General features: G+C 46.6%; 1 protein-coding gene across 12 annotated transcripts in view; it reads left to right on the plus strand.

The window, feature by feature from the left end:
* LOC142584113 (uncharacterized) overlaps positions 1 to 18,410 on the plus strand; it is a 162,218-nt gene that overhangs the window by 121,564 nt on the left and 22,244 nt on the right. For all 12 annotated transcript variants that reach the window (XM_075694279.1, XM_075694291.1, XM_075694285.1 and 9 more), the window contains one exon: positions 15,505 to 15,568. In XM_075694279.1, coding sequence (XP_075550394.1) covers positions 15,505 to 15,568 — 64 coding nt within the window. The remainder of the gene's footprint in view (positions 1 to 15,504; positions 15,569 to 18,410) is intronic.

The raw sequence follows: 18,410 nt of genomic DNA on the forward strand, positions 1-18,410 counted from the left end.
CTTTAGCCGCAATCGTCCTTGTGCACTCATCTATGGAGAGCACGAAAGCTTGCGTTCGCTTGACTCCTTCCCCCTTCTTTTTGAGCTCCGCGAAGTCCAAATGAATTACTTCGAACAGGACGCTTGAATATTCCGGGTTTGTCATAACGTCTGTCGATTGCTTGAATTTAACTTTGTTCACCTGGCAGAGGTGGCATGTGCGGATGTAATGGCTAATGTCGTTTTTCATGCCCGGCCATGTGAATCTAATGAGCAATGTCTTATAAGTGCGCCAGAAGCCATCATGTCCACTCGATCCAGGGGTGTCGTGGTATAGATGAAGAATCCTTGGAGTCATAGTTGGTGGTACGTGATACCTTCCATTGATAAACTGGAGCTCTTCTGTACCTTTCCATAGCTTAATATGATTGATTGTCTCTGGATTATTGCTTGATTGCTGTACAACTAATCTTGATAGTGCGTCAGCGTCAGTGAAGAGTGGGCCAGGACGGTGCGAAATTACGAAATCAAATTATTGCAGATAGTTCACCCATCTAGCAATGCGGCCTCTTGGCTGGTCCATGCTCAGAAGTTGAGTCAGTGCTTGATGGTCCGTGAAAAGTATGAATTTTACACCTTCCAGGTAAGTACGAAAGTACTGCACAGCTTTTAAGACGGCCAGAGCTTCCTTTTCTGTGGTAGAGTAATTGATTTCGGCGGGTTTCACGGTATAGCTGTAGTACCCCAGAACGTAGTGCTTGTTCTGATCAGCTTGTTTGGATGGCTTCTGGTATAGAACTGCTTCGGTAGCATAATGTGATGCGTCCGTGTTCAGCACGAAAGCCAGAGAAAAATCCGGTATTCGCAAGATGGGGTCCAACGATATTAGTTTTACAAGCTCACGATAGACAGCCTCGCACTTCTCGTCTCAATGAAAAGGCACGTCTTTCTGAGTTAAACGTGTGAGGCACCTTGTTCTCAGTGCATAGTCTTTGATAAACGCCCGGAAGTGTCCTGCAAGGCCAAGAAAAACGTCAGGGAATGCACATCATAAGGCTTTACCATCTTCGAGATTCTCTCTACCGATTCTTGCTTAGTGCTTTTAGTCTGTCCATCAAACACTGTGCCAAGAAGTACAACGGTATCTTGAAAGAAAGCACTTTTCTTGAAGTTGACTTTCAGTTGGGCAAGTCTGAGGGCATGAACTTTTGAAAGATCACTACGGTGTTCTTCCTTTGTCTTTGAGTAGATGATGATGTCGTCGATGTACACATTGCAAAATATGCCCTGGTAAGGTTTCAGAATGTCCGTCATAATCTTCTGAAGCCACGCAGGGGAGTTTTTCGAACCAAATGGTAGGCGGTTGTACTTAAACAAGTCAAATGGGGTTACGAACGCGGTGTACTTCTTCGTTTCTTCACTTAGTGGAATCTGCCAAAAGCCCTTGCAGAGATCTATTCGGGAAAAACAATGGCAACCACCAGTTTCGTCAACGATGTCGTCGATTCTCGGCATTGGATAAGGTATCAATTCAGTTTGACGATTGAGAGCCCGGTAGTCTGTGCAGACGCGGAATGTCCCGTCTTCTTTAGGTGCAATAGTTATAGGAGAAGCAAATGGGGATACAGAAGGCCGGATGATACCTGCGTGTAACATTTCTTGTAACTCGTTTTTCAGCCACACCTTTTTGTCTCTGGATATATTATAGGGGGTTCTACGAACCACTGTTTTATCTGCGAGCTCGAAAGGAACGACATGTGATTTCATTGCTGCAGTGTAGCTTCCCATGCATATAAGCTCTGGGTACTTAGTCTTGATGTCTTTCTGGTGAAAAATTAGCCTTGACAGACTAGGCTCTTCTGTTCTTATCGTGTCTTCGGCCATTACCTTGTCATCCCAATAGAGGTTCATCTTATGTTTTTTCATATCTGGACGGGACAAAAGAAAATCGCAGGTGACATTGGGAATTGCCAATACGTCACTGGTACTAGCATTTCCTTGAAGTTCAATAGCCAGGGTTACCGATTCGCTATGCATGGTCACTGACCCATCGTAGGCTTGGACACGCAATGTTCTACCAGCGTGCAGACGACAGGCATCCACTCGAGTCTTGTTGATAATTGATACCGAAGCTCCACTGTCAACGAGAGCCTTCACTTCAATGCCATCTACTTTAATGGGGCGTACAATAAGCTTGACGACACCAAATACACTGTCTCACTGAAGCTCTTTTTTTTGGGGGCTTGTGATGCACGGTAGACAGATTATGTGGAAGTAGGTTGCCATGAACTGCGGTAATTGGTTCTTCACCATCCTCCCACTCATGATTTACGCTTCCCAGAGATTTGTTTATGAAGCTGTGTTGACATTCAGTTGACGGCAACAACTCTAGATGCTCACTCAGCTTACGCGAATCAAGTTGCTCTGTTCTACCATCTGGCTGTCTTCTCGATGTAATTCTTGGCACTGAGGTCTGTAGAAAGTTCAGAAGGTCATCAAACGTTCTTGGACCTTTGAGCTCGACATGACTACGGATCTCGATACAAAACCCTTGCGTTATCAAAGCTACAATACCAGAAGACGACAGCTTCAGTTCTGCAGAATACAATAGGCGACGCTTCTCAAGACAGTACTCAAGCAGAGAGCCACCTGTATAACTGAACCGTAGTGCCGCATCCCATCTGTCTACGGCGTTGCCTTCGAAAGCCGCTAAAAAGTTGCTTTTAAACAGTTCCCAACATGTTGTTCCATGATCCATGAGTTGCACGTCATACCATTTTCTGGCTATACCGCCAAAATAGCGGCGCATATTCAAAATCTTTGTGTCGTCGGAGTGCCACATATTCTTGTCACAGGCATACTCGAAAAACCACAGCCAGTAGTGTGCACTTTGCGAGTTTCCTTCAAAAACATCTGGTTCAACAATGCTTCGTGCTGACTGCTCTCGACTAAGCGCTTGGACGAAAGTTCTCATTATTTCGATCTGTTGTACAATGTTCCTTTGCAGTTCCATAACACTCAAGTCTAGGCTCACCTTCCCGGCAGGCGTTTCCTCTTTGAGGGTGCCACGTCGTATAGGTTCCAGAACGAGTTCGCTCAGTGTCTGCAGTTGTAGATTCACTGTCACCGATCCTGTTTGCACGAGGGCTTTGCGGCTGATTGTAGCTTGTTGCAGCACCACGTTGATCAGCGCAGTAGAACTAACTTCAAGAGGAACGTCCGTCGCTGGCTCTCCGTGCACTTGATATCGGGTGAACACAACAGACTCCGATGACGCCTGGTCGACGAAAAACGTCACCCGCATGGCTGGTCTTCGAAAACTGTCGGCTGCGCCAAAGTGTAGCGTTCCTAACTAGAACGGCAACAGAAATGACATAATCTAAGTGAGACGGGTGTCGTCCGCCATTTTATTCCAACTTCTTCCTTTTCACTTCTCCCCTAGCCCCTTTCTTCGTCTTCTGTCATGCGACCAGCGCAGACCGCTTCAAAAGATAAACGAGTTCTCGTGTCAATATGCTCAAACGCGATGTCATCCGGTCTTATTGTTGACCCTGGTCACCACCAGTCGTCTTAACTAAATAAAAACCGTAGCACACTATTTGGCGTTCATTATCGAAGGCTAAACAAGATTACCCGAAAGGATGTATAACCATTGCCACGTACAGACGACGCACTTGACTGTTTGCAAAGACCGGAGCTCTTTCCTCCTTATCTCTGTGCTCTGGCTGCTGGTGCGTACCCATGGCTCATTCTGACTCTTAAAAAGCCGCTTTTGTACCAGCAGACTGCTAGTACGAATTTACTGCGTTGGCGTTCTGTCTCTCCAACGCGCTCTCCACCTTTGAACACATGATGGACGGTATCCTGCGCGGCCTGAAGTACCATACTTTTCTCTGCTACCTCGATAACGCTGTCTTCGTTTCGCCAGATTTTCCGACCCATGTCCGCAGTTTACATTTTGGTGGAGTGTCAGAACCAGAGGACGAGCGTAGCAGGCACATTGAGCGGGCTAGAGCGTGCCGTGCTCGCGCTGTGAGAACACGCCGCCAAACTTTATTTTCGTCATCTCTTGTAGTGACGACTGAGAATAGTGATCTTTAGCGTCCGCGCATAGTGTCGTCGGTGGGCGCTACATAGCCCCTTGGCAAGACGGAACAGCGAAATGGAGCCGTCGATGAAGTGGAGACGGTGCTGTTTTTGTGACACGCCGGTCCGCGGATACGCAGGCAGCGTCCTCGGTGAGCCTCGTAGGCCGGTTCTATGCGCTCCAATGAGCCTGCTTCTTCGAGACCATTCAATACGATGTTAGTGGACGTCGGCATCTTGTGGAGGACATGGTATGGTCCATCGTAGCAGGATATAAGAGGTGCCTTTAAAACGTCTCGTCTGAGGTAAAGATGGGTCGAAAACTGAAGGTACGGATGCACAAAGATGCTGTGTTCCGAAGATCGAGGCGGGGCGGGGTGCAATTGTTCAATACAGTCTTGTAGGCATTGAACGTGCTGCTGCGGCTGAGGCGAGGGTACGAAGGAAAGAACAAGTCTTCAGGAAGTCGCAAGGGGTGCATTATAGACGAGATAAGCCGGAGAATAGCCAAGGCCGCGACTAAAAACCACGCATAGGCCGAGAAGCGCCATACCAAGGTTATCGACCCATTGCTCCCGATCCAGGCGCGTAGTTAGGGCAGCCTTAAGCTGGCGGAAGAGAAAGTCAACGTTGCCGTTGGCACAGGGATAATATTGTTACGTGTGGAAAGACACAGACGAAAGATGCTATTCACACGCTATATACACTGGAGCCAGGCAGCCACGCTGATACTCGCTCGTGCCAAGGGCACCGATCAACTTCTTCGTCGTTCACGCGGCGGCTCGTCTCTTGAGCATCGCTCAATGATGTCGTAATGTTATTCAGTGGTACGGCAGTGTTTAGCGCCAAGCAAGCGTTTGAGGGATGACGAGAGGGTACAGTTAAATTACCGGTCGCGATCAGTGGGGATGATGCCGGGGCAGCCGAAGCGGAAAACCCATGCTGAAACGAAGGCTTGGGAGAAAGTTCCGCAGTGATGTCCGGAATGGCCACGGCTTCACGCCAACGGCTGAAGCCGTCAATCATTGTTAGAATGTACCGGCAGTAGTGATAGGTAGAAAGTGGCCCAACCAAATCAAGATGGACGTGGTCAAAGCGACAACCACGACTTGGCGCAAACGGTTAGTAGACCGAGGGAATGGGGATAGTCACGCAGCGCTTGCAGCTCAGTGTATTCCATCTGCGACAAAACTAGACGTTACCAGTCCACAGTTAATGTAGAAGTGCCAAGGGAATTGACGCAGGAGATTGCATAAGCTGCCTCGTTTTCGGTACCTTTCACTCGCCTGATATCCGTTGTGAACTGCGATGGCTAGGCCGGTTGACGAAGTTTTGGTGCGACCTACATGGAATAGTTTGTACGGAAGAGATACACGAGAGCCTTGTGATCCGTTAAAATATGAAATGGCTGGCCCTCCAAGAAGTGCATGAAGTGCTGGATAGTGGAGCAAATAGCGAGCAACTCGCGGCCAGAAACGTTGTAGCGAGTCCCGGCAGGTTGGAGCTTCCTATAGAAGCCGCCAAATGGACGCCATTCGGAGATGTTTGCTGCTGGAAAATAGCGCCGATGGCGACACTGGAATCATCCACTATCATGCAAGCAGGCACGTTAGTTCTCGGGTGGTTGAGAAGCACAAAATCGTTGACGGCTTGCTCAGCAGCCCTGAAAGCAGCTTGAGCTCCGGGAGACCGAGGAACTCAAGCTCGGGAGACCCAAAGACGCATTTCTGAGAGTTGAACCAGACCTAATTGTAGAAGGCGTTGAAAGAGTTCCCGGAAGTAACGCTCATGATCTTGTCGATTGCGACTCGTGAAGAGAGTGTCCTTGATTTAGGCAAATACAGCCGGCATGCGTTCGTTACTTCAGCCATAAATCTTTGGAACACTTGAGCAGCATTGTGCACATACTCAAACAGGCCGAAAGGTGTAGTAATGGCCGCCATTTTAATAGCAGCAGGCTCAACGAAGATTCGATGATAAACCTTGAGAAGTTCCACTTTACGAAGTATTTACATCCTTCCAAGTGGTCGGTGATATCTAGAATGTGCCGAAGTGGATAGCTCTTGTGGACAGTGAGTGTTGAGTACATGGTAGTAGCCGCACCAACGGCCATTACCAAGTTATTTCTCGGGCAGGAGATAAAGTGTGAAGGCCCAACTGCTGGACGAAGGGCGAACTATACACGGCTGGAGCATGTGCTAGAATCCCCGTTTAGCCATTGCCAGACGCTCACCGAAGAGGCGGTGCGGACTATCTGCCAGGGTGGACCACGTGTGACAATGTGGAGGGTTACACTGTGCTTGGGTGGCTGATCTAAATTGCATATATCACCGTGTGGATGCCAGTGGGAACGATAGCCGACAGAACTGGAGGGATGGACAGTCCCGTCATGCTGAGAATCAAGTAATGCTGGCGCATGCTGACGTTGAGGTCGAAAAGAATCAGTGATAGAGAGGCGAGGATAGGCTGATTAAAGTCGGCAACGATGACGACCTGCCGGAACATGCGCCGCAGGCCAATGTCGAGAGTGAGGGACCGTATACCATACGTGGCGATGGAGGTTGAGTTCGCCACGGGGAGCGTAGGGGCTGGATACTTAGAAGCTCGGTCGCGCTTGGAGAGCGGCAGTACTCGGACTTCGGCGTCAGTGCCTGCAAGCAAACGCAGCCCGGAAATGAGATCCAAGATGAATAAAAGGCGGCCGGGTTGTAAGACGAGGTCCACATGCCAACTTCAGTTATCTCACATTGAATTTTCCTCCCACCGGTATGTGGAATAGCACAGGTGGGCGTGGTGCTAAAAAGTGCGAAGATACCACCAAATAGGCGAGCCTCGAGGCCTGCGCGAGCGGGGACTACTCGCGAAAAGGGACGGCTGCTGGGGCGTGAGCGAGCCGCGCTGGCCCTGAGAGGACGTCCGAGGGGAGTCGATCCAGGAACCTAAGTGATAGAGGTCTCTGGTGTTAATGAGAGAGCGGCAACAGGAGAGGTCGCGTCGTGCACTCGATGAGCGAGCTGGACGAGGTGGCCAATGGTCAAGTCTCCTGTAGCGACCAAGACAAAGCTGGTGGACTGCGGCAAGCGCGGCAGAAAGAGCTCTTTCAAAAGCGCAACCTTCACGTCGAGATCGCTTGAGCCCAGGAGCCGTCGCATGCTGTTGAGCAACTGGAAACGGCAGGGATCGCCATGCTCCTCGGAGGTAAATCAGAGCTGGAGGCGTGCGCTCTCAGACGCCGTGGTGCGATCCACAATACACCGCTAAAGTTGCTGGTACGGAGCATCTTGCAAAGGGCCACGATGCCGTCTGCCGGCTCGTGAACAACCTCAGGAGACAGGCTGGCAAGTGGCGATACCGAGAAGTCTCCGAAATGATGTGGTGTAGATCTATGAACCTGGGTGAAAGAAACATGTGAGTCCTTGTCTCGGAAATTGGGCTGTGGAGTTGGGATGTCCTGTGGGAGAGAGGCAGCTTTAGGCGGAAGGTAGCCAAAGGGCAGTAGGCTGCTGGGGGTCGGTCATGTAGTTCGAACTAACTAACGCAGTCAACCAAGTGACTGCAATGGAGCACCAGAACCAGATGACCATCATAGCAGGCTCTTAGAACGGACTAGCGCGTGTCGCGCGCGCGCTCAGAGTATGTTCCACAAAACTTTATTTTTGTCAAATCTTGCAGTGCCCACCGAGAGCACCGACCTTTAGTGTGGGCGCGTTGCGGCGTTCGTAGGCACCAAAATATCAACTTTTGACCTGTGCTTGGAATGCTGGTCTGCAGGTTATCTTGAAAATTGCAGATTTGCAGCACGAAAACTGACTGTATTAGGCCACGTTGTCTCCAAAGAATGTATTATTAATGATCCTCCTAAATTTTGCGCCGTATCCGAATTACCGAAGCCCACTAAATTGAAAGCTCTACACAGCTTCATTGGCCTGTGTTGCTATTTTCGACAACGCCTTGAAAATGTCAGTACTGCGATCGCACCCTTAAACCAACTTCTTCAAGGCAGCAATGAACATTCTAATGGGTCAGAAAGCTCTATTGATGCGTTTTCAACTCTTCACCTACTACTTACGTCTCCACCAATCTTGCGTCATTTTGATCCAAGTACACCTACAGAATTTCACATGAACGCCCATGGTGGCTGTCTTGGTGCCGTGCTCAAACAGCGTAAGAGCACTGATGCCGAATGCGTGGTCGTGTAAGCCAGTCGTGCCCTCAGAAAAGCTGGGGCGATCTGCTAAGTAACAAAAAAAGAATGCCCCACCATCCTATAGACTCATCAAAAATTGCGCCCATATATTTACGGTCGACCCTTAGAAGTAGTGACGGATCATCACGTTCTTTGATGGTTGTCTAACCTCAATCACCCACTGGGCCGCCTAATTCGGTGGGCCGTCTGAACCAATGAATATGACATCCACGTCGGAAATCGCTCCTGACGCAGATACTATGACGCCGATGCCGTGTCGCTCTACCCAGTTAATTCTGACAACCGTACTTCTACCTACTGTGATGATATTTCACTTCACATCCTGGACATTGCCTCGGAGCAGCGAAATGACCCGTGAATTGTCATGATATTCGATGTTTCGCAAACCCTCCGGCAGTTTCGGCACCTCGAGCCATACGTCGGCCGGAGCATCATTTCACCAATCCTGACGGATTTCATAGCGCCCCAACTACCTCAATGACAGCTGCACATGACTCTTAGTAGGGTCCCACCGCCTTAGAAATGATTTATGCTCCGCTTTTCACTGTGACCCCAGTGCAGTCGCGCCGGAGTGCACGGTTTCGCCTACGATACTACTGGTGCGGGATGTACAACTTCGTCCGCCAATACATACACTCCGGCATGTCCTGAAAACGATGCAAATATGTCGCGCATCCCTCCACCACACCTGCCGACCCACTTCGTTGCCAAGCCACCCCATTTGACCGTCTCGGTACTGGCGCTGGCAATAGATGGAATTTCGTCGTAGTCAGTGATTTCATACGATACGCTGTAATCACCACCTGACCTGCCGCATCAGCAAAAGATGTCACCTCGTTCATTCTAAACGCCAGTATTCTCCGCCATCACGCTCCTCGGGAACTGCTGAACGATCGGGGTCTCGTATTCCTCTCGGACGTCCTGCAGTCTCTCCTATATCCATGCCTTATTAACGCACCACTGCTGCTTATCATCCACAGACCAATGGTTTAACAGAACATTTCAAGAGAACTCTTAGTGAGATTATATCTACGTGTGCTGCGTCAGACCATTCCAGCTCGGATCATTGCCTTAGTAATCACACACGCATGAAACGCGGTCTCCCAAGCCCACTACCAGATTTTCACTGTTCTTGCTATTTGACGGCCGCCAGCGCACCAGCACCTTTGATACGGCTCTTACATAGTAGCTGGACACTGCCGATTGCTAACCTGTTGCTACGGTCGCTCAGCACGCCAAAAAGCACCGACTACTCGCCCATTCTTGACGTCTGTTCAACAGTGCTGTTGCTGCATCAGTGACAACAGTTTGTGGTGCTGCGTTTGTCACTGTTGCTCTGCGATCCGAACAAACTCCCGTTCTAGTGCTTCTCTGCATCATTTTCCCATCAATGGCGCCGCGGTAACTCAATCGGAAAGAGCATGTCACGTGTAATGCGAAGGTCTGAATTCGTACCCCACCTTCAGTCAGGTTGTTTTATTCAACTTTCATTTTCGTAGATTTGCATTGCTTTAATTAAACTAATAAGTACATGCAATTGCCCCTATGCAGTGCTTGGTGTCCTTGTTTCGGTCTTCTTATAAGATCACCTTCAAGTACTTAGTGCTGCTATTTAAGTTCGCGTCACACTGTAGAGTTGCACGACACCGTGGTGGTGCCCTTCCACCGAGCAAGACCAATTCACTCAAGCAGCAGCAGGAAAAGTTGACTGTCGGTTTAGCATACGCTAAAGAGGATGAAGGTAAGAAAGCCTGCGAGATGATGAGACATTCACAACATTACTTGACGTTTTCATGAAAATAGCTTCTCACTTCCTATTAGTTGTTTCCTTCCACCAAGGTCATTGGGTCGAGTGCCTTAATTAACTATATGTTAATTACTTGTGCCCTAAGTAACATTGCCCTAATTATCACCAAAGGTAGTGAGGTCGACGCACGATTCACCCATATCCCCAAGTTGGGTCGCGTGTTCGAATGCTTTAAGTAATTTCACCTTAATTAACACCAAAGTTCGTGGGTTTGCTGTCGGTTTCACGGTGTCAGTTGGAATCCAACTTGGAGAGATGGCAGGTCCACCCTTATGTCCAAGTTGGTTCGCTTTAACGTTCCTTCTATAACGGCAGACATCGCATTTTTGTGACCCGTGAGCAACCTAAGGCCTTAGCAAAGGAGGCTGACATTTTACTACCACAAGCGTTCGTGTTCTATGAGGCTCGACTTCGGAAGCGTATACCCTGTGTCCCAAGGCGGCGACAAATTGGGTCATTGAAGAGCGCTACATGACCTGTGAAAAGTTGGCATCAGACTTTTACTGAAAGTTTCACTGAAGAGTAGCACATCTCTTTGCCACCGTGTAGGAAGGGACACATGCACATGCTAGAGGAGGGCCGCATACCCAGTGAGATAAGCTGGCGACTAAGAGGTTCATTATAGAGCGGCACATCCCCGGTGGCCCGTACGTGTTAACCTGTGCTGGCGTCCCAGTGACCCGAGTTGACTGCGAAACAGACATGAACAGACAGATGGACAGGCAGCCCCTGAAATTAGGGCGAATTACCCTAGGAATGATAATCGCATTAAATGTTCTATTTTGTTTGGAAATGACTGTTTACTGTTATACATGCACGTATTTCGCAAATGAAAAAACTGTATAATGAAAACTGTGTAAAATGCCCGCCGTACTTATGCTTACAGCTCATAACTGTGCTATGCTAATGAAAAAATTGGGACCACATCAAGCGCGCAGAATATGGAAAAATGAGGCCTGCACATAGAACGGAAACGCAATAAGGGCAATAAGAAGGAACGCCATCATTCTCATTTTCACTGTAGCCTTGTTTTGTATGCCTCCATTTCAGTGTCATTATTCCATGCGAAATATTAAAGCTTTACACTACGTTGTGTAAAAAGGTTCAAATTGTGTTTGAAAAAGTAAGATATTATGTAAATGGTAATGCCAGTGAATTATTATGTCCACAAAGCTAGCAGAGTTGCGCATTCATGGAAAACTCACATTTCATGGATATTGCTCGAAATGACACACAGGACTACCACTGAACATACTCGGTTTGCGTGTTTTTCCCTTCTATGATCGTCTTATACAACGCTTCCGCTTTGTGTCATTGTTGTCAAGTTGCATTTGGTTTTGCAGTGTAGCATGCACAAAGCACACCTACAGATTCACGCCTAAGAAATAGCAATACACCATAATCTAAATAACTGGCTAGCTTTATTGTTTATTGTTTATTGTATTGTTAGGAAATGTTCAGTTTAGTATAATAATGTCCTCTGCTTGCTCGCAGATGCCTTCTACTTTGTTTGAGAAGGAAGAAAAGGCAACTGACTAGGACTTCATTCGTTACCATTATTAGCAGTATTTGTATTCAGATAGACAGACAACTGTCTTCTAAGTGACAAATGTCATTACAACTCTTTTTATGAAATAAACGCTTCACACTCTGCCTTGCTGCTACAAGTTCATAGCCTTTAGTACAAAACGATTCAGACGGACAGGATACAAGTAAGCTATCGCAGGAGACGAAAAATCTGATAACGAAACACCAATCTATGAAAGCCTCTAACCCTAAAGCTAGAATTGAACTGGCAGAACTTTCCAAGTTAATCAACAAGCATAAGACAGCTGACATAACGAAGTATATTATGGATAAAATTGAACATGCACACAGGAACGGAGGAAGCCTAAAAGCAGTGATGAATAACCTAGGACTAGGCAAAAATCAGATGTATGCTTTAAGAGACAAAGCCGGCAATGTCATTACTATTATGGATGAAAAGTTAAAGTGGCTGAGTAGTTCTACAGAGACTTATACAGTACCAGTGGGCACCAAGGAACTCAATGGAAGAGAGAATAGTCTAGAGGAATTTGAAATTCCACAAGTAACGCCGCAAGAAGTAAGGAAAGTCTTGGGAGCTATGCAAAGGGGGAAGGCAGCTGGGGAGGGTCAGATAATAGCAGATTTGTTGAAGGATGGTGCGCAGATTGTTCTAGAAAAACTTGCCACCCTGTATATGCAATGCCTTATGACCTCCAGCACACAAGAACGCCAAGATAACCGATAAGCTTACTGTCCATTGCCTACAAAGTATTTACTAAGGTAATCGCAAATAGAATAAGGAACACCTTAGACTTCTGTCCACAAAAGGAGCAGACAGGATTTCGTAAAGGCTATTCACAATATTTAGTAAAGCAATGAAGGGGGCTAGTTGGTGAACGTCCAAGTCCTGTCCTTCCTTAATATCGTGTTTGTAAAACTGAGCGCAATATAACCATGAACTATTCACAATAGATCATATTCACACTATCAATCAGGTGAGAGAGAAATGTGCGGAATATAACCGACCCTTATATATAGCTTTCATTGATTACGAGAAAGCGTTTGATTCAGTAGAAACCTCAGCAGTCATGCAGGCATTACGGAATAGGGATGTAGACGAGCCATATATAAAAATACTGAAAGGTATCTATAGCGGCTCCACAGCCACCGTTGTCCTCCATATAGAAAGCAATAAAATCCCAATAAAGAAGGGCGTCAGGCAGGGAGATAGATCTCTGCAATGTTATTCACAGCGTGTTTACAGGAGGTATTTAGAGACCTGGATAGGGAAGGATTGGGGATAAGAGATAATGGAGAGTACCTTCGTAACTTGCGATTCGCTGATGATATTGCCTTGCTTAGTAACTCAGGGGATTGCAATGCATGCTCACTGACCTGGAGAAGCAAAGCAGAAGAATGGGTATAAAAATTATTCTGCAGAAAACTAAAGTAATGTTTAACAGTCTCGGAAGGGAACCGCAATTTACAATAAGTAGCGAGGCACTGGAAGTGGTAAGGGAATACATCTACTTTGGACAGGTAGTGACCGCGGACCCGAATCATGAGACTGAAATACACAGAAGAATAAGAATGGATTGGGGGTGCGTTTGGCTGGCATTCTGAGATCATGAACAGCAAGTTCCCATTATCCCTCAAGTGAAAAGTGCATAACAGCTGTGTCTTACCTGTACTCGCATACGGGGCAGAAACCTGGAGGCTTGCGAAAAGGGTTCTACGTAAATTGAGGACGACGCAACGAGCTATGGAAATGAGAATGATTAGTGGAACGTTAAGGAATAAGAAAAGAGCAGAGTGGGTGATGGAACAAACGCGAGTCAATGGCATCTTAGTTGTAATCAAGAAAAAGAAAATGGCATGGGCAGGACATGTAATGAGGAGGGAAGATAACCAATTGTCATTAAGGGTTTAGGAGTGGATTCCAAGGAAAGGGAAGCGTATCAAGAGGAGGCAGGAAGTTGGGTGGGCGAATGAGATTAAGAAGTTTGCAGGGACAACATGGCCACCATTAGTACATGACCGGGGTATTTGGAGAAGTATGGCAGAGGCCTTTGCCCTGCAGTGGGCGTAAGCAGGCTGATGATATATATGTATATATATATATATATATATATATATATATATATATATGTATATATATATATATATATATATATCATCAGCCTATTGTTGTCCACTGCAGGACGAAGGCCTCTCCCTGCGATCTCCAGTTACCTCTGTCTTGCGCCAACCGATTCTAACCAGCACCCGCAAATCTACTGATTACGTCGCACCATCTATTCTTCTGTCGTCCTCTACTACGGTTCCCTTCTCTTGGTATCCATTCTGTCACCCTAATGGTACAACGGTTATGTAGTTTGCGCGTTACATGGCCTGCCTAGCACCATTTTTTTGTCCTAATGTCTATTAGGAATATCGTCTATAGCCGTTTGCTCTCTGATCTAAACCGCTTTCTTTCTTTCTCTTAAAGTAATGCCTAGCGTTCTTTGTTCCATCGCTCTTTGCGCAGTCCTTAACTTGTTCTCAAGCTTCTTTGGCAGTCTCCAAGTCTGTGCCCCATATGGCAGCGCCAGTAAAATACACTGATTTTATACCTTCCTTTTCAATGATAACGGTAAGCTCCCAGTCAGGAGCTCACGATGTCTGCCCTAACTGGTCCAACCCATTTTTGTTCCTCTGTGAATTTCCTTTTCATGATCAGGGTCCCCTGTGGTTAGTTGACCTAGGTAAACGTACTTCTCCACAGACACGATACGCTGACTTGCGATCTTGAACACTTGTTACCTTGCCAGGTTATTTATCATTGTCTTCTCCATATTTATCTTCAGCCCCACTCTTACACTCTCCCTTTTAGGGTCCTCAATCATTTGTTGTAACTCGTCTGCATTGTTGCTGAATAAAACAATGTCATCGGAAAACCGAAGGTTGTTGAGGTATTCGCCGTCGATCTTTACTCCTAAGCCTTACCAGTTTAATAGCTTGAATACTTTTTCTAAGCACACAGTGGACAGCATCGGAGAAATTGTGTCACCTTGTCTGACCCCTTCCTTTATAGGTATCTTCCTACTTTTCCTGTGTAGAATTAGGGTGACTGTGGAATCTCTGTAGATAATTTCCACGGTATTTACGTAAGCGGTCTGTACTGCTTGAATATGCAATGCCTCTATGACTGCTGGTACCACTACTGAATCAAATGCTTTTTCATAATCTATGAAAGCCATATAGGGAGGCTTATTGTAGTCTGCGGAGTTCTCAATAACCTGGTTAATGACATGGATGTGATCCATTGTAGAGTAATATTTCCTGAAGCCAGCCTGGTCCCTTGGCTCACTAAAGTCTAGTGCTGTCCTTATTCTATTCGAGATTATTGGAGTGTACGTAGAAACAGCTGGAATTGGAGATTCTATTGGAGTGTACGTAGAAACAGCTGGAATTTCTAATGGATTCATTCAGTCCTCTTGTGATTTCATACAAAAAGAAATTAAGCAAACAATATGGTATTGCTGAACTGACGAACAAAGCTGGTTATGTTCATGTGCAGGCTTCACCACATGAGAGCAGACGCGTCATGCTGTGTCGTCTCATATTTCTTTTGTGCAATCTTTCGAATGGCAGGTAAAGTACTTACTCTAGAAAGTCTCCAGTGCACTCCTTTGTGTCTTCTTTGTTTCAGTTTTAGTTTATTATTCGTTGTGTGAAATAGCATGCTCAAAATAGCATCAAATTGATGACGAAGGTGTTCTGTTGCTATTCACTTGCGCATTTTACCCTATTGCCTTTTATGTTTCATGGAACATTGCGCATCCTGAACAGCAACAACAATGCATATTTTTCGGTTATCCCGAATAGATAGAATGACCAGTTTTTTAATTTGTCCCAGGCTCGCATTGTTGAAGGGTAAAGCTCGCCAGCCAGTTCATTTTGCCGAGGTGTGCCCTGGATATGTAAGTATAATTTCTACTACCCTAAATTGCTCACGATTTTAATGCTTTATTCTTGCATAAGTGCCTATGTGAAAACAAGAATAAGCTAGAAGGTAATAAAACACCTAGTAGGAGTCAATCAAAGACAATGCCTTCCTGAGAAAGGTGGGGCTGAGAATGGGGCGGTGTCAATGCACAGGGATCTCTCCGCGCCACCCCTCGCGAGAGGGCAGTAGGAGGAACTTCTGACTCCTGCAAATTTACAACGAATCTATAAGCCTCTTGTCGGTCGGCATTTTTCGTAGGCTTGTGCTCATCCAAAATTAGTACCGCCACCCAGCAGCTGCGAAGCAACTGACCACGGCGGTGGTCAGACCTGCGACGCAGCAGAAGGTGCTAAGATTCCCTGGCTCCGGACAGGCCGCCTTTGGAATCTGAACCTGGCAACGTTTAACGCTAGACCGTTATCTAGTGAGGTGAGTCTAGCAGTGCTATTGGAGGAATTAGAGGGCAGTAAATGCGATATAATAGGGCCTAGTGAAGTTAGCAGGACGAAAGAAGCATATACAATGCTGAACAGCGGGCACGTCCTGTGCTACCGGGGCTTAGCGGAGAGACGAGAACTAGGAGTCGGATTCCTGATTCATAAGAATATAGCTGGTAACATACAGGAATTCTACAGCATTAAGGAGAGGGTGGCAGGTCTTGTTGTGAAACTCAATAAGCGGTACAAATTGAAGGCCGCACAGGGGCCGTATAACGTAAGACTATTCCAATATGTTTTTATTCCAATCTCCTGACGTCGAATTTGTGTAACCGCCGACACAAGCATCGGGCAGTCACCTGCAGGGTTCTCTGAACAAACCAATCAAATGGGACCTCCCTCGTTCATTGGAAGTCCCTTTTGTTTACTTGAAAAACGAATAACATTGCCTGCACTGAGCGGCTTGTCTTATCTAATTGGCTGACAAGAGGCGAGGAGCATGGTCAAGTTGAGAGGGATTCGATGGGGCCGAGTCACTGCACTGTATATGGATAACCGGATGAAGAAGGTGGTGCAGGCGTCTGCGATTGGTCCACATTCTCTTACTTAGCTTACGGTGGGTCGTCGAAAATCGCGGCGGCATGCGACGGAAGCTTAAGGATTAGGCTAAAACGGATCTTCAGCAAAGAAGAGTTGGTAGAACGAAGTCGTAAACGTGCCGAAAGTTCTAGAGACGTTACACGGCCACGCAAAAAGATTTATTACACGCAAATAAACCCATGCTCTGCGGCAGGCGCAAGTAGCCGGTGCCGGAGCGATCGGCGGCTGCCATCTTTTATTCCTTTCGGAACAGGGCAGCCTGCGGCTATTCAGAAGAAAATTCAGTGTTGTTCGGCATATAAATGCATTTATAACGCGTACGCGTCACTTTAACGTGGTAAGTTTTTGCGGTTTTGTGACGTCGCGTGTGAGGCCGGTGAAGTGGGTGCAGCCCGAAAACTTTTCACCAATAGCCGAGGGCTAACGGCAAAAAGCTGTTGAATCAGAAATAACTATTTTAGTTTTGTTCGGTCAAATTATGCATAATCAGTGTGTACACGTCATATTAGATGGGGAGCTATCGCGGTTTTCGTGACGTTGCGTGACAGACAGGTGAAGTGGGCCTGGTCCAAAAAAGTTTTTCACCAATCGCAGTGGGCTGATTGCAGAATTGGAATAGAAAAGTTCGGAATAGTTTTACGTTAAAGTGTCCTAGGTCTACGCCCCTACATCCAGTCATGATGACCAGGAAGTCGAAAGCTTCTGTGAAGACGTGGAATCGGCGATGGGTAAAGTCAAAACAAAATACACTGTAGTGATGGGGTCTTCAATGCCAGGGTAGGCAAGAAGCAGGCTGGATACAAGTCAGTGGGGGAATATGGCATAGGCTCTAGGAATAGCAGGCGAGAGTTATTAGCAGAGTTTGAAGAACAGAATAATATGCGGATAATGAATACCTTCTTCCGTAAGCGGGATAGCCGAAAGTGGACGGGGAGGAGCCCGAATAGCGCAACTACAAATGAAATAGACGTTATACTCTGCGCAAAACCTCGCATCATAGAATATGTGGACGTGCTCGGCAAGGTGCGCTGCAGTGACCACACGATAGTAGGAACTCGAATTAGCCTTGACAGAATTAGCCTCGAACTTGAGGAGGGAACTGAAGAAACTAGCATATAAGAAGCCGATCAATGAGTTAGCGGTATGAGGGAAAATAGAGGAATTCCGGATCCAGCTACAGAACAGGTATTCGGCCTTAACTCAGGAAGAGGACCTTAGTGTTGAAGATATGAACAATCTTATGGGCAACGTTAATGAATGTGCAATCGAAGTCGGTGGTAACTCCGTTAGACATGATGCCAGTAAGCAATCACAGGATACGAAAGATACGAAAGCCTCTAATCCTACAGCTAGAATAGAACTGGCGGCACTTTCGAAGTTAATCAACAAGCGTAAGACAGCTGACATAAGGAAGTATAATATGGATAGAATTGAACATGCTCTCAGGAACGGTGGAAGACAGAAATATTAAAAGAAAATTAAATTAATATAATATTAAAAGAAAGGAACAGGAAAGAATAAGATGTATGCATTAAGAGACAATGCCGGCAATATCATTACTAATATTTAAGAGATTGTTTAAGTGGCTGAGGAGTTCTATAGAGATTTATACAGTACCAGTGGCACCCACGACGATAATGGAAGAGAGAATAGTCTAGAAGAATTGGAAATTGCACAAGTAACGCCGGAAGAAGTAAGGAAAGCCTTGGGAGCTTTGCAAAGGGGGTAGGCAGCTGGTGAGGTTCATGTAACAGCAGATTTGTTGAAGGATGGTGGGTA

This window comes from Dermacentor variabilis, chromosome 6 (genome assembly GCF_050947875.1).
Source record: "Dermacentor variabilis isolate Ectoservices chromosome 6, ASM5094787v1, whole genome shotgun sequence".
Classification (NCBI taxonomy): Eukaryota; Metazoa; Arthropoda; class Arachnida; order Ixodida; family Ixodidae; genus Dermacentor; species Dermacentor variabilis.